The sequence below is a fragment of the Lentinus tigrinus genome, assembly GCF_003813185.1.
Source record: "Lentinus tigrinus ALCF2SS1-7 unplaced genomic scaffold L226scaffold_19, whole genome shotgun sequence".
NCBI classification, from domain to species: domain Eukaryota; kingdom Fungi; phylum Basidiomycota; class Agaricomycetes; order Polyporales; family Polyporaceae; genus Lentinus; species Lentinus tigrinus.
Genome location: NW_027137928.1, coordinates 304097 through 324207, shown reverse-complemented (window position 1 = coordinate 324207; position 20111 = coordinate 304097). Strand labels below are relative to the sequence as shown.

At 54.6% G+C, this 20111-nt stretch overlaps 9 protein-coding genes across 9 annotated transcripts; 4 read left to right on the top strand and 5 right to left on the bottom strand.

The window, feature by feature from the left end:
* Window positions 1-639: 639 nt before the first annotated feature.
* L226DRAFT_489428 (uncharacterized protein) lies at window positions 640-2451 on the bottom strand. The gene is made up of 7 exons (XM_067677274.1): window positions 2161-2451; window positions 1829-2098; window positions 1738-1775; window positions 1371-1683; window positions 1066-1311; window positions 873-1010; window positions 640-817 (listed from the first exon to the last, which is right to left on the bottom strand). Exons 1-5 carry the CDS (start codon window positions 2410-2412, stop codon window positions 1069-1071), a joined length of 1116 nt encoding a protein of 371 aa, XP_067533720.1. The 5' UTR covers window positions 2413-2451; the 3' UTR covers window positions 640-817; window positions 873-1010; window positions 1066-1068.
* Window positions 2452-2569: 118 nt separating this feature from the next.
* On the top strand, window positions 2570-4153 carry L226DRAFT_536640 (uncharacterized protein). The gene is made up of 4 exons (XM_067681158.1): window positions 2570-2938; window positions 2990-3134; window positions 3197-3314; window positions 3378-4153. Exons 1-4 carry the CDS (start codon window positions 2703-2705, stop codon window positions 3839-3841), a joined length of 963 nt encoding a protein of 320 aa, XP_067533719.1. The 5' UTR covers window positions 2570-2702; the 3' UTR covers window positions 3842-4153.
* Window positions 4154-5032: 879 nt separating this feature from the next.
* On the bottom strand, window positions 5033-6586 carry L226DRAFT_113083 (uncharacterized protein). The gene is made up of 6 exons (XM_067672151.1): window positions 6295-6586; window positions 5970-6239; window positions 5881-5918; window positions 5516-5828; window positions 5204-5459; window positions 5033-5146 (listed from the first exon to the last, which is right to left on the bottom strand). Exons 1-5 carry the CDS (start codon window positions 6541-6543, stop codon window positions 5217-5219), a joined length of 1113 nt encoding a protein of 370 aa, XP_067533718.1. The 5' UTR covers window positions 6544-6586; the 3' UTR covers window positions 5033-5146; window positions 5204-5216.
* Window positions 6587-6709: 123 nt separating this feature from the next.
* L226DRAFT_561497 (uncharacterized protein) lies at window positions 6710-7998 on the top strand (the record flags this gene model as incomplete). Its single annotated transcript, XM_067683440.1, has 4 exons — window positions 6710-7066; window positions 7115-7259; window positions 7316-7433; window positions 7487-7998. Exons 1-4 carry the CDS (start codon window positions 6831-6833, stop codon window positions 7996-7998), a joined length of 1011 nt encoding a protein of 336 aa, XP_067533717.1. The 5' UTR covers window positions 6710-6830.
* L226DRAFT_553866 (CyP450 monooxygenase) lies at window positions 7961-10502 on the bottom strand (the record flags this gene model as incomplete). The annotated part of the gene is made up of 10 exons (XM_067682954.1): window positions 7961-8502; window positions 8556-8699; window positions 8765-8893; window positions 8952-9223; window positions 9282-9295; window positions 9363-9486; window positions 9539-9803; window positions 9862-10050; window positions 10107-10236; window positions 10298-10502. 10 exons carry the CDS (start codon window positions 10500-10502, stop codon window positions 8412-8414), a joined length of 1563 nt encoding a protein of 520 aa, XP_067533716.1. The 3' UTR covers window positions 7961-8411.
* Window positions 10503-11012: 510 nt separating this feature from the next.
* Window positions 11013-13524, bottom strand: L226DRAFT_536636 (CyP450 monooxygenase). The gene is made up of 11 exons (XM_067681157.1): window positions 13132-13524; window positions 12942-13071; window positions 12703-12891; window positions 12382-12646; window positions 12205-12328; window positions 12135-12148; window positions 11810-12081; window positions 11632-11760; window positions 11426-11569; window positions 11171-11362; window positions 11013-11119 (listed from the first exon to the last, which is right to left on the bottom strand). The coding sequence occupies exons 1-10, from the start codon at window positions 13328-13330 to the stop codon at window positions 11272-11274; spliced, it is 1557 nt and encodes a 518-aa protein (XP_067533715.1). The 5' UTR covers window positions 13331-13524; the 3' UTR covers window positions 11013-11119; window positions 11171-11271.
* A 1179-nt stretch (window positions 13525-14703) lies between these two features.
* On the top strand, window positions 14704-15512 carry L226DRAFT_445039 (uncharacterized protein; the record flags this gene model as incomplete). The annotated part of the gene is made up of 3 exons (XM_067674873.1): window positions 14704-15086; window positions 15156-15351; window positions 15405-15512. Coding segments are annotated over 3 exons (687 nt in total), but the record flags the coding sequence as incomplete, so codon positions are not given.
* Window positions 15513-15909: 397 nt separating this feature from the next.
* L226DRAFT_572579 (uncharacterized protein) lies at window positions 15910-18079 on the bottom strand (the record flags this gene model as incomplete). Its single annotated transcript, XM_067684699.1, has 5 exons — window positions 15910-16557; window positions 16611-16781; window positions 16832-16918; window positions 16965-17893; window positions 17947-18079. The coding sequence occupies 5 exons, from the start codon at window positions 18077-18079 to the stop codon at window positions 15910-15912; spliced, it is 1968 nt and encodes a 655-aa protein (XP_067533713.1).
* A 774-nt stretch (window positions 18080-18853) lies between these two features.
* L226DRAFT_112942 (uncharacterized protein) lies at window positions 18854-19885 on the top strand. The gene is made up of 6 exons (XM_067672150.1): window positions 18854-18928; window positions 18990-19165; window positions 19226-19402; window positions 19461-19501; window positions 19571-19594; window positions 19666-19885. Exons 2-6 carry the CDS (start codon window positions 19008-19010, stop codon window positions 19677-19679), a joined length of 414 nt encoding a protein of 137 aa, XP_067533712.1. The 5' UTR covers window positions 18854-18928; window positions 18990-19007; the 3' UTR covers window positions 19680-19885.
* Window positions 19886-20111: the final 226 nt, after the last annotated feature.

Sequence of the window (20111 nt, the reverse complement as noted above, 5' to 3'; positions counted from 1 at the left end):
GAGACAAGTCGTTTCTCCCTGTCAAGCCTGACTTCTCTCCGAAGTAGCACCTTCACACCTTCCTGGTAGAGGAGGCGGCAGGTAGACATAAGTCTTAATCCTGTCTGATGCGACTCGCATTGAGCAAGGATGGCCAGCAGGACGTCGTAGTTCAGGATGGGCGAATCCATGGTGATTGCGTGCGATCCTGCGAGATAACGTGGAAGTTAACCAAAGCGGTGTTGGAGGACGCACGGATGGAGTCCGCACCTGCGAGTAGATCAGTGGCCATGCCAAGGGATTGTACGAGTTGGTACTGAGAAAACCATTGACCTCGACGAAACGTCTTCTTTACCACGAGGCCCCGTACGGGCCGTGATTCGGCAAGCCGTAATGTCACGACGACGGGCACATCAAACCTTACGAGTGCTATTCTTGTTCCGATTTGCTCGCTTTGCGTCGGCTTCACCTCTGAACCTCCACAAACTGATCAATCCGTGGAGAGAGTATATGCTCGTCTGCGAGTATGCACGTCCTAAATGTCCTGACAACTCAGAACTCAACGCATCAGGATGTGAACTAGGTTGGAACTCTCACACCAACGCATCGATTCCAGTATCGTATTGCATTTTGTATATATTATGTACAAGGACCATGCGGCCTCCGGTGCGATATCTATGTGGCTGGCCTGGAAGAGTGACGTGTAGAATATTGATGTGTCTTCGAAGCTTCCCTCGGTGCAAGCGGAAATTGACGGCACGAGTCCACCGACAGAGATGACGAGGATGCACTAGATAGCAGCAGTATACAGAGCACATCGTAGCAGTACGGACAAGAGCTGAATCGTCATGCGTCAGAGATAGCACGAGCTCTAGAAGGACACGTTCACTTACGAAGAGGACACAACGCTTCAGCTGGTAGATAGTTGGTACGAGGATGATGCCGTTCAGGCGGAGATAGCGCTACGCCGATATGCGATAGAGATACATTACGATAGCGTACAAAGCAATAATCGACAGCAGGACAGTGCCCTAGATCACAGTAGTCAGCTCTCAAGCACCTCTATAGAACCATATCGAACCTCACAAACTACAGGATCAGCCGCTTCAGCTGGTATATTCCTTCTCGGGCCGCCGCAACGGTGTCGTACACAACGCGCTCCGAAGTGGACTCCTTTCGGGATCGCAATCTCCACCGCAGCTGGGCCTCGTCCATACGGCTGTACATGCTGTCGAACGTGCGCTTTGCTGATTCTGCGGATGGCCTTTGTACAGGATTGCGCCACTTCATCATGTTGATCAACGGGTTGATCATGTCGAGCCCGTGGTACTTCTGCGACACCGCACGGCGGTCAGCGTATGCACAAAGAAGGGAATGCCGCCAGGACATACCGACACAAACTCCTTGTAGTACAAATTGCCGAGCGCGAAGACGTCCGCTCGATACGCGTCGTAGGGCACCTCCGAGGAGAGCTCCGGGATCTCTTTGTCTCGCCCGGAACGGCCGAGGACCATTGGAGGCTCGCCCTCCTGGAACTGCGTCGAGAGACCGAAGTCGATGAAATAGTAGCGGACGTTGCAACTTGAGCGCGGTAGCGGCCGCACTTCGTGCGCACCGTCGGGAGAGTAATTTGTCCTCACTGGGTGGTGACCGTCGGGGTACAGAGCTCGGCCGTCCATCATGACGTTGGCGGCCCCGATGTCTCTATATTAGCAAATATAAGTGCATGGCTCAGACGCTATAGCCTCAACGACGAACCGGTGTGCGATCCTCTGGTCGTGCAGAAAGGCTAGTCCCTACGGTGAGGGGGATAAGTACGAATACGAAGCTACAGCTATAAGACGAGCACCTCGAGGGTTTGGTGAACAAACTCCATAACTTCTCCTATTGTTCCAAAGTCAGGGTCGTTGAATGAGAGAAGGTACGGCATGATCAGCAGCGCCGTATGTGGTTCAGAGGGATCCTGCAAGACGTCGAGGACTGGCACGCAGTGGTTCTCGGGAGCTTGTTGTTCGGAAAGAAAGCGAGCTATGTGAATTTCTTTCGTGTCGTCCCTGGTAGACTTGATTGCGACCAGCCGATTGTCCGAACGACGGGTTGCGTCAATGACCCGCGGCGTCTGACGCGAAGGAGTCAGCCCAACCACCGCATCACTGTACGGAAAAAAATCCGAACACTCACAATAATAAATATAGAGTCCTCGCAGAACATTGGATCGAAGTTCGTACCTGTCCAAGAGGGGGTCCACTTTGGATGATACCTCGGACGTAACATGTAACCATGCTCGACAAGAAAGAAGTAGCGATCTCTCCAGTACAGCTCGGCAGGTAGCAAGTCGTAGAAGCCCTCAGCAGTGTCCTTGGCGTGTCTTGCGGCAGTTTCTGGAGACACATAGGCATAATGGGGGAGCCGACTTGGAGGAAGAGCACTCATCGGTTGAATCCTCGTCGGGCTTGGACAAAGAGGAAGGAGATCAAGCCTGTAAGCGCTCATCTCGTCACGAACACAGGACTCTGCGCCTAACCATATATGGGAACCTGGTGTGCATCTCGACCATCGATACACGCCTCCTCCTCGTTGACCTTCTTCCCATCTGCATCCACAATTGGGCTTATAGTGTACCGGTGCACTCGCAGCACGATGCAACTCCTCTCCCTTCTCCCCCGACTTGCGCCACTCTCGAGCGCGAACTCGAACCTTAGCACCCCCGAGTTGTCTCTCCGATGTCGAACGTCGACAACCCTGCCACAAACATCTACGGTCTCGCCGTGAGCGCGATAGGAGTTTTCGGAGTCGTGCCACTCATCTGGGCCTGCGTGCGGAGTCAGCTTCCTACGACAAAGCTTCGCGAGCTCGATGAAACCTTGACTGACACCGAATCTCTTCTGCGATCGGTCGTGGAGGAAGGTCTCCTCGACCCAACTCAGCATGTGCCTCACTTCCAAGTTGCCATCCAGACGTAAGTTATGCGAATCCTGTCATCTTTGTCCCTTTTCTGATGACACCCCAGGTTCCGCTCGGCCACAGAGCACTTCCGTGAGGAGACCTACATGGCCACGGATTTGAGCAAACAGCTGGCGGCATGGTTTGACGGCCTCTCTAGAAGGATATCTGTGCTGTGCGCACAGGTCAAGAAAGTCCGCGCGAGTATCTGCGTGAGTATCATGTGCATCTCACTCTGGCAGACATGATGCTCAACCGTCCTTTCGATGTGCAGGAAACCAGTGTAGAAGCCAGAATGCAGCTGATGCAACAGCATCCTTTCGCTCCTCCTCCTGTGCGCCTCAGTCGGTGGGCACGGATGCGTGCCGCGCTGCGGCGCTTGTTGTGTTGTGGTGCGTGCTGTTTACCTCCCCTATTCTTCTTTCCTGATGCTCACATGTCCTGTCTGGACGCAGTTCGTACAAGGTCCAAGACTGCAGACCCTGCGACCGCTCAAAGTTGCGCCCCAGAAGGAGACTGCATCGCACTGTCCCATCTCTCCGCTACGTCCCCTGAATCGCCGGAGTGCTACGACGTCGACACAAAGCCAGTCCGTCAGACACGCACTCCGCGCGACCACAAGTCCCGCATGCGTGCGCTCGTGCGTGCGATCCGCCGCGTCGACAAGGACCTGGAGTCCCAAGGCGTGACACATCCCGTACTGAAGCAGGTGGTCCAGGCGACCAACCAGCTGCGGCCGTCAGTCTGCCGCAAGCCCTCCCACATGCGTCGTTCACGCAGATCGCACAGCCTCCTGTTCTACCCGAGCACGGTAGTGCAGACGGTGGTACTGCCACAGGCATGCGAGTCCGGCGATGACTCCGACGAGGATTCATGGGAGGAGGAGACGGTGTGCGATAAGGAAGAATGCGTCTCCTGAACATGCGTTGATCTCGTTCTGCATTGGTGCGTGCGATCCTCACTCATACCTGCCCGGTCCATCTCGATTTCCATGTCGCATCCATAGAGTCTTTATGACTCGTATCTGTCTCTCTCGCATCCTCTTGTGTTACGCATACATCTGTCCTCATGATCCCACTCCACTCCATTAACCGCTATGTCTCTCGCATTGCTCAGCACGTGATTCCTCATTCGAACTGTACCAGACATTGTTCTACTGTCTTGGCATACGTTCATAGTGAACGTTAATCTATCTGTACCTCGCTCTCTGAGAGTGCCGTGGAACCCTCATGTCCTTGCGCGAAACGCGGTCGCATGCTAGTAAGACCTTCGTGCATGTTGTTGATGCGACGAAGATACACCAGCCCGTCGGAAGAGCCGATATATTCCGGCGTGTGGACACAAGGCCCTGCACAGGTTCACGTTCGGCGCTGCGAATCACGCGTGCATCACAGCTGCCCAGCATGTGGCATTAATGAAGGCCGCCGCCCATAGGCCACGAAGGTTGATGGTACAGAGCCTTCTGGCCTTGGAGGCATGTGTTGTTCGTCGAACTGCCCGACGGCCTGACCTAGAGCATGAGATGAGAACCACTGACGAGACCATGGAGTGGCCGCCCAGGGCTGAATCATGACAGCATTGAATGGTGGCGTGCTGAAGAGTTGCAATAGCGCGGCAACACTGATAAACAGCGCCAGTGTATAGAAAACGATGACTCGAAGCACTGCAGGGAGAGGTAGAACCTTCTGCCGAATCCGAACCCGGGACCGGATACAGAGACCTCCCTTTCAAAGAGTGAAGGAGACTCGGGACTGGAGGCATCTCGTCAACGACCCGCATAGCAAACATAGCTACGTCAGAGCCTTCTAGCATGGGCTCCTTCGAGGCATGCAGGGGTATGCTCTCTAAAGCGGAGGCGATATTTCCCTGAGAACACCGCGATTCAGTACTGCGCCTCGTGACCATGTGCGCGCAGCGTGGGGTACAACTACGCACCATAGCCAGAGGCGCACCAGATGACGTCGGTCTTCAATGGCGACCACGCCAATATAATCCAGACACTTGATGCATTTGTACGTCCCATCGATTGCGAAGTGCGGCTTCGAGAATACCAAGGTACGATTCGGTTGATCTTTCCTGTGCGATATGGCAACGCTGCCAAGTGGCAACGTGTGGCAGCGGCCTTACGGCTCTGGCATGACGGGTGGGAAAGGGGGCGCCATAGAAATACAATATGATAGCGTACAAAGCAACAGTCGACAGTAATGAGCAGCACGTACGTCCCCTAGATCGCAGGATGGTCAGCTTTCCAACATCTAAGTCGACCATGGTAGAACCTTACGAAGAAGAGGGTGCTACGAGATCAGCTTCTTCAGTTGGTATATCCCCTCTTTTGCCACTGCGACGGTGTCGTAGACGACGCGCTCCGGAGCCGACTCCTTCCGGGAACGCAGTCTCCAGCGGAGCTGTAACTCGTCCATATGGCTGTACATGCTGTCGAATATCCCCTTCGCTGACCTCGCGCTGGGACGTTGTGCAGGATTGGGCCACTTCATCATATCAATGAGCGGCTGGATGAGTTCGAGGCCGTGGTATTTCTGTGGATGTCAGTTGGCGGGGCGTGCCCGTGCTCAGATGAGCAAGAGATACGCACCGAGACAAATTCCTTGTAGTACAGGTTTCCAAGCGCGAAGACGTCCGCCTGATAAGCGTCGTACGGCACGTCGGAAGAGAGTTCCGGGATCTGCTTGTCTCGACCTGCTCGGCCAAGTACCAGCGAGGACTCTCCCTCTTTGAAGCGAGTTGATAAGCCGAAGTCGATGAAGTAGTACCTAACACCGCATGACGATCTGGACAGAGGTCGTATTTCGTGCACGGCGTCCGGGGAGTAGTTGAGTCGCACAGGATGGTGACCTTCCGGATAGAGCGCCCGTCCGTCCATCATCACATTGGCAGCGCCGATGTCTCTGTCGGGCAGTGAGTGAGCAGGTCAGTCCTTTGAAAGAATATACCACGAACCGATGCGCGACTCGGTGTTCATGTAGGAAGGCCAATCCCTGTGGAACTCATCAGTGTCTGTACGGTGCGGTTTGCGTCGACATGCTTGCCTCAAGCGTCTGCCGGACAAATTCCATGAATTCTCCAATGGTACCGAACTCTGGGTCGTTGAACGGACGGAGATAGGGCATAACTAAGAGCGAGTAGCGAGGGTCGTAAGGATCTTCCAGCACTTCGAATATAGGAACGCAGTGGTTCTCCGAGTGATGCTGCTCTGAGAGGTACTGCGCAATTTCTATCTCTGTCGTGTGATTCTTTGCACTCTTCATGAAGACGAGACGTCCGTCGGACTGTCGAGTAGCATCCATTTCGCGCGGGCCCTTGGGACCGAGAATGTTAGTGCGATGCGTCGAGCACAAAATAAGGGGGGCGTACTAAGATAGAAATGGAGTCCTCACAGAATACCGGTTTCCGTTTCGTGCCAATCCAGGACGGTTTCCACTTTGGATGATACCTCGGTCGCAGGGTGTACCCACGCTCGTCCAGCCAGAAATATCGGTCTTTCCAGTAGACCTCTGCATCCAATAAGTCATAGAAGCCCTCCTTAGTTTTCTTCGCATGACGTTCTACCATCTCCGGAGACGCATAAACATAGTGAGGTAGGGGAGCGGGAGGATTGCTCATTTAGCAGATCCTAAGCAGGACTGAAGGATGTGGTTCGGGACATAGATCGGAAGCGCTCGACATAGTGACGGTTCGAGGACACAGCCGCTAACCGGATTTGGTATTCAACATCAAGTTGTTCTGGACCATCGATACACGTTGCGTCCTCGCTGTTTCCTTCGCACCCTCATCAGCCTGCCTGCACATAAAGACAATACCGCCAGAATGATGTCCTTTCCTTGTCTGCCCGCTGCCGCCACCATCTCCCTTGAACGCTCCGCCACTCCCTCTCGCCACTCTTCCGAGCCATGTCTGGAAACGGGTCTGACGGTTCTAACACATTCGGCATATTCTCGGGAGCATTCGGCATAGTCGTCGCCATTCCTTTGATCTGGACTATCATCCACAGCCAGCTCCCTCTTGCGAAGCTACGGCAGTTGGAAGAGACGCTGACTGAGACGGAGAGTCTCTTTCGATCCGTGATCGAAGAGGGCCTCCTTGACCCCACGGAGAATGTCCCTCATTTCCGCAGACAGCTTGCCTCGTACGTATCGAACTTGCCACCGTCTGCGCCACTCTAACGCCACGCAAGGGTTCGCTCGAACGCCGATCTGTTGCGTGAACAGACTTACATGGCGACGACACTGAAGAAACAGCTCGCGGCCTGGCTCAATGGACTATCCGGCGAGATATCTGTTCAGTGTACTAATGCGACAGGTATACGGGCCCGTATTTGCGTGCGTATTTTCGTGTCTTTCACATCATTTTGAGGACTCATTTGGGCGCTGTACAGGAAACCAGCGCGGAGGCCCGCGCACGGTTGTCACAACAGGACCCGTCTGATCGTGAATTATCAGGTCGTGGCTGGCGCGTGGTAGTGCGCCGCCTGTGGCGGCGAGTCCCAGCTTTGTGTAAGCCGGTATCGCAGACTGCTCTATCCGTACTCTATCTCACCATCTCGCAGTCTGTAGGCAGTCACGCTCATCGAGCCCCCATGTCGTGGGCGACGTCCAGCCATCTCCAGAAGCCGTCAATACTGTCTCCGATGTCGACCATACGGCGCATCAGGTTTCAGATTCCCCTACGCAAGACAGCGCGACTCTTCCCCACACTTCCACCCCAGTCGTCTCTGGCAAAACAGCCATCAACACGTCCCTTCGCAAGCAATTGCACGCGCAGAAGTCTGGGATGCGCGCGCTGGCCCGAGCAATCTACAGGGTGGACAAAGAGCTAGCCTCACAGGGTGTGTCGCATCCGGGACTCGCTCAAATCGTGCGTGCGGCCAATCGGCGACGGCTGTCGATCTCCAGCAAGGTCCCCCGCACGCGCCGTTCCCGCAAGTCGGATAGTCTTTTGTTCTACCCCGGCACGGTGCCGGAGACCGTGGTACTTCCACAGGCATGCGGCTCCAGCGATGGCTCCGACGCGGACTCCTCGGAGGAGGATACGCTCTGCGACGAGCCCATCAGCGCCTGAATACCCGGAGGCTGGTGACGCCCACACTGACACACAAGCACATAGATGGTCGACGGGGATGAATGGGGAGAGCCATTCTGCCCATACTCTGCGGCCACCGCCCTTGCATAGCAAGCGCGGTTGTGCGTTGCGATCGCATCGCGACGGACGCACGTCTCGGCTAAGCATGCGTTATCGTCCCTTGTTCTTCTGTGGCTCTATCTATGTTCCTCGACATGTACTCTCGCCTCATCTCATAAATTGTTTCCCATCCATTGTACAATCGCATCATCCTCTTTGTTGTTTCCCATCCATTGTACTCTCGCGGCAGCGCCCTGGTTATGTACGCTTGTATTCCGATCACTATCAATCCATGGAGTCGTTCTGAGCGAAGCTGGGCTATGGCCGCTGTGGTATCGCGATACTCCCAACTCTTATGAGATAGAGTCGCGCTGAGTACTGCGTATCAGCGCCTCCGCCCAGGGTCCGCGAGCCTTGATGTTACACCAAGAGTCTTCTGGCCGCCTGACGGTATATTTCAGACTAACAGGTCTCGTAATGAGATGAGAATCACTCACGAGACCACACAGTCCACCATCCTGGGCTCGATCTTGACTTGCTTTCCGTCAGCGTCGACGGGCGGAGTGATGTCGAAGACGTGCAGTAGGGCAGCGGCATTGATGAAGAGCGCCGCATCGCCAAAGTAGCGTCCCGGGCAGATACTGCGGCGCGAACAGCGAGTGCAATGAGACATAGGAAAACTAAAAAAACAAGGGATATAACAAACCGTCTGCCAAATCCGAACACGAACTCGTACGGGTCCCGAACGTCGGAGTTGAGGGTCCCGTCACGAATGAAACGTTCGGGTCGGAAGGCGTCGGGGTCTTCGTACGTCTCGGGGTCGTGCATGCATGCCCTGAAACTCCGTTAGCTGATGTTCAATGAAGAGAGCGAGCCAAGGAACCCTTACTAACCAGATATTTGCCATCACGATGCTGTCAGCTGGAATGAAGTACCCGCCAAACTCGTCATCCTCGGTGGTACAGTGCGCCAAGCCCAACGGAGTGACGTTCATCCAACGGAGCGACTCCTTGATGACGGCGTTCAGATACGTCAAGGACTCCCGGTCGCTGAAGTCAGGAAGGCGGTCGTGGCCGACAACAGCGTCCAGCTCGGCGTGCGCCTTCTTTTGCACGTCCGGATAGAGGGACATCGCGAGACAGAACGTCTTAAGGACGGATGCAGTCTGGAGGGTTGTAATGAGATACGTCATGCAGAACGTATAGACGCGATATGAACAATACCGTATCGGAACCGGCTGCGTGATTGTAGCACGGGAATCATCACTTAGTAACGTCTTCGACCCTCTCGAACTGACTACTCACCTTCGAACACCGAGCTCATAACGTCGTTCCCGACTTCCTCCAGGTCACTCTTCGACTCTTTGCCGTTCTCATCGGCGCTTGAGACTACTTCCGAGAGAATGCACGCGGGGGCCTTATCGCGACTCTGCAGTCACTTCTCAGTTCAAACAAACAAATACCCATGATAAGGCACCTACGACGGCATCCTTGTAGCGCATGAAGGGCATTTCCCTGAGCAGCTTGTTATCCTTGCGCCATTTCGCAAAGAGCTTGTGGAACCCGCATCCGGGGAAGAACGAAGGCATATGGCGGAGAAAGGGGAAGTAGTCCACCAGAAAGCCACCTGAGACGATGAGTTCGCGGGTCCCCTGCAAGCCGGCCTCGATGAAGGCGAGCATCTCGTCGTTCTCATCCTTCACGTCGATGCCATATGCCATCTTGAGAACTGCGGCCGTGAACGTGCTGAGTCGATTAGCTCAATAACCGTCTCGACGTACGAAGAGCTGACCTTGCGACTCACTATTGGATGTGCTCGTCTAAGTGGTCTGGGTCGCTTGCGACCCTGGCCAGGAAGGTGTGGACCGCGGAGAGTTGTACTGGGCGGTACTTCTCGATGGCGCCGGGGTGGAAATGCTGCCAGAAGATGCGCCGCTGGCGTCTCCATGCCGGGCCATACGGGAGGAGGCCGAGGGCCCACTCGTGTCCAGTACTGTATGAGCATGAGGGTGAGTCTTTGGAGCAGTCACGGAGTCCTGCAGAACTCACAGGGCGATACTCGGCGTCTGCTTGCGGTCGGACGTGTTCGCGGAACGTCTGTCCAGAAAGTCGAGCACGGTGTCGGGACTACCGAGGACGACGATGGGTTGGCGGAAAGCCTCGAAATACAGTATTGGCCCTAGGAGTGATGCATTGATACTTCAGTTGAGGCTCCGACCACTTGAGGTGAATCGACGCACCGTATTTCTCTCGTAGCTCGTTAAATACTACCCACGGTCTTCCCGTCCGCAAGTCAAGTACGTTGCCGAAGAAGGATAGGCCCTTTGGACCGGGCGGCAGTGACCTCCCACGAGTGCGAGAATTCCATCGCATGCGGGAGCGCACGAACCCTAAGATCACCGTGACAAGTGCCGCGAAGACAAGAGAGGATGCTGATATGCTCATGACTGCACAGAGGGTGCAACGAGGTCACTCGTTTCGAGCTACCGAATCTTCATATACTATCCGTTGTCCGCTCGAACGGGGTCACGCGTCCTCGGTCAGCGCGTGGGCATCGTGCCGGTGGATCCGAAGACTGGGGACTGTTACTCCGATAGGATTGCCTGTCAGAAAATGGAGTGAGTGCGGACGAAACAAACCTTGTCCTATCGGACTAACCCACGCTGTGTACGTCTTCCGGTCCCGGAGAACATACGTACAGGAAGGACGATGTTCCTACAAACAGCTGTATTCCGCGCCTGGATAGTATTCACCGTTTCTCTTCGGACTCCGGAGCACGCATATAAATCCGATCACTCAGAATTGCGATTGGATAGTCGATGCTCCTTCAGGTTGCCGGTAGCGATCGAGGTGAGAGTTAGGGTTGTGGCGGGCGCTCTCGAATGGCGTTCTGATGCCTCATGCTGTAATCGGGAAACCAGGCGGTGGGAGAGTAGAACCGTGATCAATGCCACGGGGCCGAGTGAGTTCGTCCGCCTTACCGCCAGCATATATGGCTATCCTTCCACTCTTAGGCTGTTGACTTGTGCAGCGGGTATGGCACACGCTACAGGCAGATTGGGCTAATTAGTCGTCAGTAACACTTCAAACAAAGCTAGGTGCTCACAACCTACTCTCATAGGTTGTGTTCGGCGAGCAGCTAGTGTAGAGTCGAGACAAGCTATTGATTTGCGTAAACTCCGGGCCATCGCGTCTATTCCTCTCTACAACAGTTTCAAGCTAGGGAGTCGCCTTCGGTACTGTAAATCAGCTTCTCTGCCCAGAGCCCGCGGGGTTTGATGCTGCATCGAGAATCCTCCGGACGTCTGTAAGCGTTCAATCACTCGCTGAGCACTGAATGGTAATACTAGAACGAGGCGACCACTCACGACATAATGCAGTCTGACATTATAGGCTCAATCGCGATCTCCTCGCCCCGCTCGTCAAGGGGCGGGCTAATGTCGAAGACATGCAACATCGCGGCGATGTTGATGAACAGCGCTGCGTCTCCGAAGAATCTCCCAGGACAGATCCTACGTGTCGGAGAATGTCTTCATTGGTCTCTCTGACAAGACCGCTGTAGAGGACGACGCACCGTCTACCGAAGCCAAAGGCGAAGTCATACGGGTCGCGAACGTCCGGATCCAGCTTGCCATCCCGTATGAAACGTTCCGGTTTGAAGACGTCTGGGTCTTCGTAGATCTCGGGATCGTGTAGGCATGCCCTGCAGGTACGTCAGCTTCAGTCACGAAGATCCCTAAGAAAGCACTCGCCAGATGTTCGCCATGAGGATGCTACCAGCGGGGATGAAGTATCCGCCGAACTCGTCGTCCTCGGTGGTGCTGTGGGCTTTGCCCAGGGGTGTCACGTTCATCCAGCGGAGCGATTCTTTAAGGATGGCATCGACGTAGGTCAGCGACTTGCGATCCTCGAAGCCGGGGAGGCGGTCATGGCCGACGACAGCGTCGAGCTGTGCTTGCGCTTTTCGCTGAACTTCCGGGTAAAGAGACATAGCTAGGCAAAATGTCTTGAGTGCCGAAGCCGTCTAGGAAGCGGTGGTCAGCCGTGCTTTGATCGAAGGGTCACAATCCAAAATACCGTATCTGATCCAGCTGCAGACGACGGCATGTGAGATAGGGCGATGCTCTCGTCACGCATTCCTGCTCACCTGTGTAGATCGTACCCATGACGTTATTCCCAACTCTCGCCAGCTCATCGTGTGATTCCTTGGAGTTGTCATCGCCGCGATATATGATATCCGTCAGAATGCATTCAGGCGTCTTGTTCGCATCCTGCGCGTCCCTTGTGAGCTAAGTAGGAAAGAAACGATATAGCTGATACCTACAACTGCCTCCTTGTAGCGCTGGAAGGGCATCGCTCTCAGCAGCCTATTGTTCTCACGCCACCGGGCGAACTTCTTGCGGAAGCCGCAGCCAGGCAGGAACGACGGCAAGTGGCGCAGAATGGGTATGAAGTCCACCAGGAAACCTCCTGAGAGGATGAGCTCGCGGCTTCCCTGCAAGCCTGTCTCGATGTAGGTGAGCAGCTCGTCGTTCTCGTCCTTCACGTCGATTCCGTAAGCCATCTTGAGGATCGCGGCAGTGAAAGTGCTGGATGTTCCTGCTCAAAGATGGCCTCGAGGTGCGAGAGCACAACGGGGACTCACTACTGGATGTGTCCATCAAGCCGGCCCGGGTTGCTTGCGACCTTCGCTAGGAACGTATGCATCGAGGCGAGTTGCACAGGTCGGTACTTGTCGATGGCTCCTGGATGGAAGTGCTGCCAGAACATACGCCGCTGTTGCCTCCAAGTCGGGCCGTAGGGCATCAGACCAAAGGTCCAATCATGCCCGGTACTAGGCAGGATGAATACGCAGCGGAGTAACGGGATCTAGACGACACTCACAGCAAGATACTAGGTGACTGCAGGCGGTCAGACGTGTTCGCGGACCGTCTATCCATATATTCTAGGACTGCCTCAGGACTACAGAGGACCACGATGGGTTGTTTGAGAACTTGGAAGTATAGGATCGGTCCTAGGGATGTATCGTTTAGTGCGACGGCTCCGGAGTACACAGAACGTGGCGCATACGCACCATATTTCTCTCGTAACTTATTGAAGGTCAGCCATTGCCTTCCTTTCCGCAAGCCGATGGCGTTTCCGAAGAAAGGCAGTCCTCTTGGGCCGGGCGGTAAAGGTCTCCCACGAGTCCGCGAATTCCAGATAATCCACGAGCGCACGTAGAAGAGGATCAGAACCGCGAACGCCACGAGGGCCAGGGAGGAGGCTGGCATTGGCGCAGACAGGCTCAAACTTGAGGGTACGGCACGGCTGCGAGGAGTGCCTTGAGGATGCACATGAATCCTACTTATATCCGGAACACTGATTGCGTTCTGTCGAGCGCAGTCACGGGTCCCAACGCATGGGCAAGCTCTAACTGGAACTGGGCGTTGTCGCTTATGTGGCCGGCGCGGCGAAGTGGACGTTCCTGCTAGAAGATGGAGACAATGCGGGGACAACGAACATTTCGGAGGAAGACTTACTTATCCATGTCTGATTCTGATCAGTCTGGACGCTCATAGTTCATCCGATGTCAAGCACAGTTAAGTAATCGTATCGTCTATGTGGAGACGTCCTCACAGGCCACTCTATGATTGCTATAATTGCAAAAGTAGCTTCTTCGAAGGACCGTGCATAGACTCCGGTGTTCGAATTGCGTATTTGCGACAGTCAGCACGCACCCCGGCGTGGCGCGGGTAGCTGCCTCCTGGCTTCGGCGTCAGCGAAGGTGATGGTTCAGTGACAATCCTGAGTCCGGGAGTTCGCCGCACCGATAGTTGGCTACTACCGCCTGGGCCTGGGCCTGCTGGTAGAATTTCGCATCCACGGTCGATCCTGTCAGCGTGCCCTTCTAGCCTGATTCTTATCAGATACACTTGAATATTCAATCATCGTAATAACGCAGCATCGAAGGCTGTAATTGCACTCACCTAAATACTGTGTCCGCGCCGACTGACAATCGAGCCGAGTTCCTGTAAAGCGAGCTCTCCGCCACATAGGTGGGAATGGAAATCACTTCTATGTTAACTTCCGTGGGATGAATGTCACCGCTTGCAATCGGGACAGCGAAGACTATAATCACCACCCGGTGACATCGTGGAAAAGTTTCCGTCAGAATGTACCAGTGAACTAGGAACATCGGAAAACTCACATTGACGACAATCGGAAGTATACAATTGTCCACTATTATGGTGCCTAGGAGATAGAATCAGGTTCAGAAGCTGCCCTTGGCGCATATTCTGCATGATAGGGGGTCAGAGCGGCAATGGTGATACAAAAGATAGTCCAATAACCCCAGAGGCGCACCTCGTGATGTATGCGCTGGCATATCACAACTTGTGCAAGAACGCGGACTACCCGTACACAGGTAAGTCAATAATAATCTTGAGTTTCTCCACCACTCTCGAATTTTTCATTACAGCGGGTCCGGAATATAATGAGACGTCAGGATTTTTTTCGGGAGCGAAAGAATACGTGTGAATCTTCCGACCGCATCTTCTGAGTCCTAGACGCCCATCCGTTGCGCTTGTTCTCCTCCCACTAACACGACTGTCTGTATCCGTCTGACCCTCGTTCTGGCTTCCTGGCTATCATGGGCAATCGCAAGATCAGCGAGGACATGAAAGAATGCGCCATACAACTCTGGGAAGCCGGGTGGGATGAAGACGACATCTGCACTACACTAGACGTCTCCCGCGCAAGTCTCTACCGCTGGCGCAAGCTCTTCAGCGAGCTTGGAGACGTTGTCCACCCTCCGTCTCCTCTCAGAGGTCGCAAGCGGCTGGTTACGAGGGCTGCCGTCAAAGGAATGCGGACTCTCTTGCACACACATCCCGATACCTATCTGGATGAACTTGTCTGGTGGCTGGGACGACACTGCGACATCGTCATCTCTCGGAGCGCCCTTCATGCCTGCCTGCAAGAGGTCGGTCTTACCCACAAGCATCTACAGAAGCTGGCAGCGGAGCGCGACGAGGAGTTGCAGGCTGAGTGGAGGGAGATGGTAGAAGAGCTTTTTCTTGGCACGGGTGAGGAACTCGTCTTCGTCGATGAAACTAGCAAGAACGACCATACTACCTGCCGTCGCCGTGGATACGCAATGGCAGGAGAGCGTGCAGAGATCACCGACGTCTTCGTACGAGGTGATCGATACTCGTTAGCCGCAGCGATCACAAAGGATGGCTACATCGCTACTCGCGCCCTTCTGGGCTCATACGACTCCGATCAGTTTTACGACTTCATTGTTGAGGAAGTGGTATGTGATTTCCCTCTTATCTAACAGTATATACACTGCAGCACTTGTGGTAGCTACCGCAGATGGGACGATGGCCACTGGAGCCTCGGAGCGTGCTTGTGGTGGACAATTGCCGCATCCACCACAATGAAGCCCTCGTTGACGCTGTACGCAATGCAGGTACGCCTCCATTACCCTTGCCAACGGTGTATACATGCCGACCATTTGTAGGCGCTCTCCTACTTTATCTCCCAGCCTATTCACCCGATCTCAACCCCATCGAGGAGTCGTTCAGCACCTGTACGTGTTCGTTACCAGTTCTACCATACCTCATCCTGACGTGCAGCAGTGAAAGCGTGGATCAGACGACACGGTACAGAGATGCGAGTTGCTCCGGATCCGATAGCAGCGCTCCTCGAAGCATGTGGGTGCATTACGGCAGACATGGCGGTGCAGTGGTTTGCGCATGCAGGGTACATCACCGCAGAGAACATGGATTGAACAAATTAGACCGGGTAGCGACAGACTGGAGTAATGACAGACTGAAGTGAGCGATAGAATGTACACTTGCCAGCATCATCACGTTGCGCCTTCGCCCCCATCAAGACACTGCCATCCGCCAAAGGTGAACCCTAACTCGCCTTCGCCTCGGATGTGCGTCAGGTGCTGCGAGGTACTAGCTGGTGTAACTGCAGAGAGAGTCTCGGAGTGTGGCGGACGAGGGAGTGAAGATGGAACAAAGTGCGGTGACGTTGACTGGGGAACCTGCGGAGCAAGAGCCGGGACATGTTGAGTAAAGACAGGCAGGTGTTGAGCGAGTGCAAGAAGTTGTTCAGTGATGGCAGGTTGAGCGAGAGCGGGAAGCTGCTGAGCGGCAGAAGACTGTTGAGCAAATGACATTTGAAGCGGTTGCGTGAGAGCAGGCTGAGAGAGCGTCGAAAGCATTGAGAGCTGTTGAGCAAGTGCTGGAGATATGCCAAGCGCAGGAATCTGATTGGGGAACGGAGCATGGACATGTGGAGAAGCGGATGAGAAGAGTGATGCAAGGAGGCTTGTAGCATCCAGAGTGATAGACGACGTGCTGGGAATCGGAGCGCTGACAGGCATACCGGAGGCTGCGGAACTGGGAGTGCTGACGGCATTGTTGCGGGGTTTGATAGCCTGCTTGCGAGCGAAGTGGATGGAGACAGGCGGAGTGTTGATGTCGACACCGGGAGCATGGTCGGACTGATCAACGCTAGTCAGTGATGAGTGACCAGGAGCCTTGCTGGATAACACACCAAGGCGGTCGCCCAAGCTTGCAGCCTGCTGCGGGTCAACTCCCAGAACAGCCCGTCTGCGCCCGCATACCACCGCTTCTTGTTACCAGGAAACAACTCTAAGTAGTTGCCTTCGGGGTACTTGTCCTCGAGCATCCTCATGGGATCCCGCAGGCTGCGCTCCGTTGCAAGCTGCGAAAACAATTGAGGAGGAGCTTGCGACGTAAAAAGTGAGTACATACAAGTTGGGCCTGAACGGAGTACTTTGTGGGGCTTCTTCTCATGTTGTCGTATTCATCTTCGGAGTGGTCATCATAAGCGGCATATTGCTGGGCTGGTTAGCACGAGGTGGATGTATGCGTGATAGGTACTCACAACACGAGGTGGTGCGATATTCTCCTTGACTGCTGGATGGCGAATGTTGATGACCTTCACTTTGTTCGTCTTCAGCTGCTTGAGCATCAACCGGTACCCACTTTCGTCAGTCAGAGGGCGATTCGGGCTGTTCGCGGGCTTCTCATATTGCCATGTCATCTCTTCAGGCTCGAGACGCCGGCGGAGGGTGCGACAGGCAGTTGCGAACCTGTCCATGAAGTCCCAGTACGAGACGTCATCACCGAACTCGAACGGACCACGCAGTGTCGGCTTAGATGGTGGGAGGGATTTAGTCGCTTTCCCCTGGAAGCGCGACAACGATGTCTTCGGAATCGTGTGCGCCTCATCAGGTTCGAGCATGATGTACGCACTGTAAGTCTGGCCCTCGTCGTTAGGCTCAGACTTGCGGCGACGCTTGGGTGGTGGCGGCTTGATCTCCTCGTCCTCATCATCGTCGTCGTCGTCGTCGTCGTCGTCGAGTTCGATGGGCTTCGTGTCTGTGTCGTCCACATCGCTGAGCTCGATCAGCTTGTTGCGACCACAGGCCCGCGCCGCGTGCTTCCGAAGGAAAGTATCCTCGTCCTGGTCATCATCTTCAGAAGACAGGGGGAACAACGCGTCGATCAGGGGGTCGGCCTTGCGTTGAGGACGCGCCACCCCGGTCACGCTGTCTTGCTCCTCCACCCCCTCCCCCTTGTCCTTGTCCTTCCCCTTGCCCATCTTCTCGCTCACCTTTGCCTTGGTCACTACACCCTTCCGCTGGACCTTCTCCTTCCCACTCTTCCCATCCTTCCCGCCCTTCCCATTCCCGCTGGAGGGCCCACCCTTCTTGCCAGAAGAGGTCGCCGCCTTGACGGGTTTTGCGGCGCCGGTGCGCTTCTTCTTGATTCTCTTCGGACCAAACCCGGTTGGAACGTACCGAAGGAATCCTATTGGGGCAGTTAGCATGGTATTAGAATGAGAACGTAGTGCATATACTCACTGTCTCGTCCGATATCCTCAATCCACTGATTGATGTCTTCCTTGACATTCCCAGTGTGCCCAGAGCTCCCCACGTCGTCGTCAATGAGTTCGTCGACCATATCGTTGTCGTCGTCGCCGTCGCTAGAGCTCATTATGATAGAGAGGGGGAGCACAAGCAAGACAAGGAATGGGTGGAGGGAGAACAAGGCACGACGAATGGGCGTCTAGCACGCACGAAGATGACGTTGGGCCTCGGAAGATGCGGTCGGAAGATTCACACGTATTCTTTCGCTCCCGAAAAAAATCCTGACGTCTCATTATATTCCGGACCCGCTGTAATGATACAGTGACCTTGGCGTGCGCCAGGGAGGCCTTACCTGACCTGGCTTTCAAGTTACGAACAGGGCGTCTGAGCCTTCCAGCAGGCAGGCAGTCCGGTTGAAAATCATGCCATATCAGCATGACATATGAGTGACACCGTCTTCAAACCCGGTATATGCCTGTATTGCAGATGATGCCTCTCGTAAGAAAGTCAAACAAGGCACCGAGAGGTAAAGGGCCGAGACTGCACCTGAACATATGCTCGATTTGGAAATTGGTGCAAGGTTCGCATCTTCCCAATCGGTCAGAGAGACGAGATGCTACATCGCTTGTTATTCTATATCGTGTGCTTTGTTTCTCGTGCATGGTGCACTGATTTCGGGGCACTCTGGGGAGGGTGATGAAGTCGGAGAGAGAGACGGCGAGACTCGAGAGTCACCTTCGAGAGCGCTCCGCGAGTCGGACTATGGCTGCCGGACCGGACCCGTTAGCGCCCGAAATTCTTATCCAGCCGCGCAAGTTGCGTTGTCTCTTTCTATCCTAACCACCACCGATTTCCTCAGTATCGCCTGTGGGCTCGTCACACTTTGAGCTAAGAGAGAACAACTTTGATAGTAGCAAGTTCTGCATTGAAAGTGACAGAAAATGGATCGGAGATTGACTCCGAGGGCCCCCTCTCCGTGGTGATCGGTTCTTATAAGTAATCGCGTTGTTTGTCCTGGCACTGACAATCGGTTGCAGAGTTTTACCTCCGGGAACATGGGTAAGTATCCTCCTGTCTTGCGTGCTTGCCGAACTCCGAAACTTCACATCTTCCCGGACAAGTTCTGGCCCGAGCGATGGCTTCCCTACGAGGACGCACGACCATTCGGCCAAAGTTTGTTTACAACGAGGCCGCGTGCATGTATAGCCTTATGGTGAGCCAGACGAGCTGTCACGGGAATGATCTAGCAATCGCGAAGCTGCGGACCGCCGTGGTTGCGCTGTGAACTTCGAAGCATTCACAGTTCCCGCGGTGAGATAGATCGGTGTGATGCGGCGTTGGAGGGTACCAAGGTGGTTGCACTACTGCACAATGCATGTTCCTCGTTGGAGTCGACGAGTTCCCGCATGTTCGCACCCTATGGTGGTCAATGGGACGTGCGATACTCCCGGTATGCGTCTCTCTGATTATTAGTGTTGTATTTGAAGGAACTTACATTCCGGCCTTAGGCTGTTTAGCCTCAGAACATCGTTGACCGGGTTATCATACGGTTCGTCTCTCTGCACCTATTGCCGCTTCGGATCGTGATTGCGCTGACCGAAGAAGCTCACCTGCACAGCCGGGGCCCACGGTCTCCACCTTCGTGAGTAGCCATGTTCTGGCAACTTTACACACGTCGCTCATGGCCTAACACTCTACTCTCGACCTCTGAAGATCTTGTAGGGTAGCAGGCAAGAGCATCAATATGCAAGAAAGATTGTCTAAATCCCCGCCCCGGGGCCGCACCTTCCTCTGATTTATCTGGTTGACTCGCTTTGGTCCTTGGTCCAGGATTGCTACCGCGCCAGATGAACGTCACAGGGCGATATGTCGGAGTAAAGAAGCCAAACGGCGACCCTTGGGTCTGTCGGTAGCTCGAAATATCTCGGCTTGCTCAGCCATAGTCTCCTGATATTTCCTTCTGGAGTGCGGCCCTTCGCATGCGGCCTTCTTGAGAACGCTTTCCTCGGCCTCCGCTGATTGGTACTACGATATATCAAACCTTGAGCTTGTCAATTTTGGGCTGAGCACGCTTGGCATCCACATGGATACGGGCCCGTTTCCCATTGCAAGCCCTTAAATTAACTTGCACCACCCTGTATGTTGGCCTCTTCTAGTAC

Bases quoted from the DNA above. Each gene is read 5' to 3' on its own strand.
- L226DRAFT_489428 (XM_067677274.1), bottom strand. From the start codon at position 2,412: ATGAGTGCTCTTCCTCCAAGTCGGCTCCCCCATTATGCCTATGTGTCT. The intron at 1,776-1,828 runs GTGCTCGTCTTA...CCCTCACCGTAG, and splicing joins TTGTTCACCAAACCCTCGAG to GGACTAGCCTTTCTGCACGA. The intron at 1,312-1,370 runs GTATGTCCTGGC...GCGGTGTCGCAG, and splicing joins ACTACAAGGAGTTTGTGTCG to AAGTACCACGGGCTCGACAT.
- L226DRAFT_536640 (XM_067681158.1), top strand. From the start codon at position 2,703: ATGTCGAACGTCGACAACCCTGCCACAAACATCTACGGTCTCGCCGTG. The intron at 2,939-2,989 runs GTAAGTTATGCG...ATGACACCCCAG, and splicing joins TTCCAAGTTGCCATCCAGAC to GTTCCGCTCGGCCACAGAGC. The intron at 3,315-3,377 runs GTGCGTGCTGTT...GTCTGGACGCAG, and splicing joins GCGGCGCTTGTTGTGTTGTG to TTCGTACAAGGTCCAAGACT.
- L226DRAFT_113083 (XM_067672151.1), bottom strand. From the start codon at position 6,543: ATGAGCAATCCTCCCGCTCCCCTACCTCACTATGTTTATGCGTCTCCG. The intron at 6,240-6,294 runs GTACGCCCCCCT...CTCGGTCCCAAG, and splicing joins AGGACTCCATTTCTATCTTA to GGCCCGCGCGAAATGGATGC. The intron at 5,829-5,880 runs GTTCGTGGTATA...ACTGCCCGACAG, and splicing joins GAACACCGAGTCGCGCATCG to AGACATCGGCGCTGCCAATG.
- L226DRAFT_536636 (XM_067681157.1), bottom strand. From the start codon at position 13,330: ATGCCAGCCTCCTCCCTGGCCCTCGTGGCGTTCGCGGTTCTGATCCTC. The intron at 13,072-13,131 runs GTGCGTATGCGC...ATACATCCCTAG, and splicing joins TAAGTTACGAGAGAAATATG to GACCGATCCTATACTTCCAA. The intron at 12,647-12,702 runs GTGAGTCCCCGT...AGGAACATCCAG, and splicing joins CTTGATGGACACATCCAGTA to CACTTTCACTGCCGCGATCC.
- L226DRAFT_112942 (XM_067672150.1), top strand. From the start codon at position 19,008: ATGGGTAAGTATCCTCCTGTCTTGCGTGCTTGCCGAACTCCGAAACTT. The intron at 19,166-19,225 runs GTGAGCCAGACG...CGGACCGCCGTG, and splicing joins CGTGCATGTATAGCCTTATG to GTTGCGCTGTGAACTTCGAA. The intron at 19,403-19,460 runs GTATGCGTCTCT...TTCCGGCCTTAG, and splicing joins TGGGACGTGCGATACTCCCG to GCTGTTTAGCCTCAGAACAT.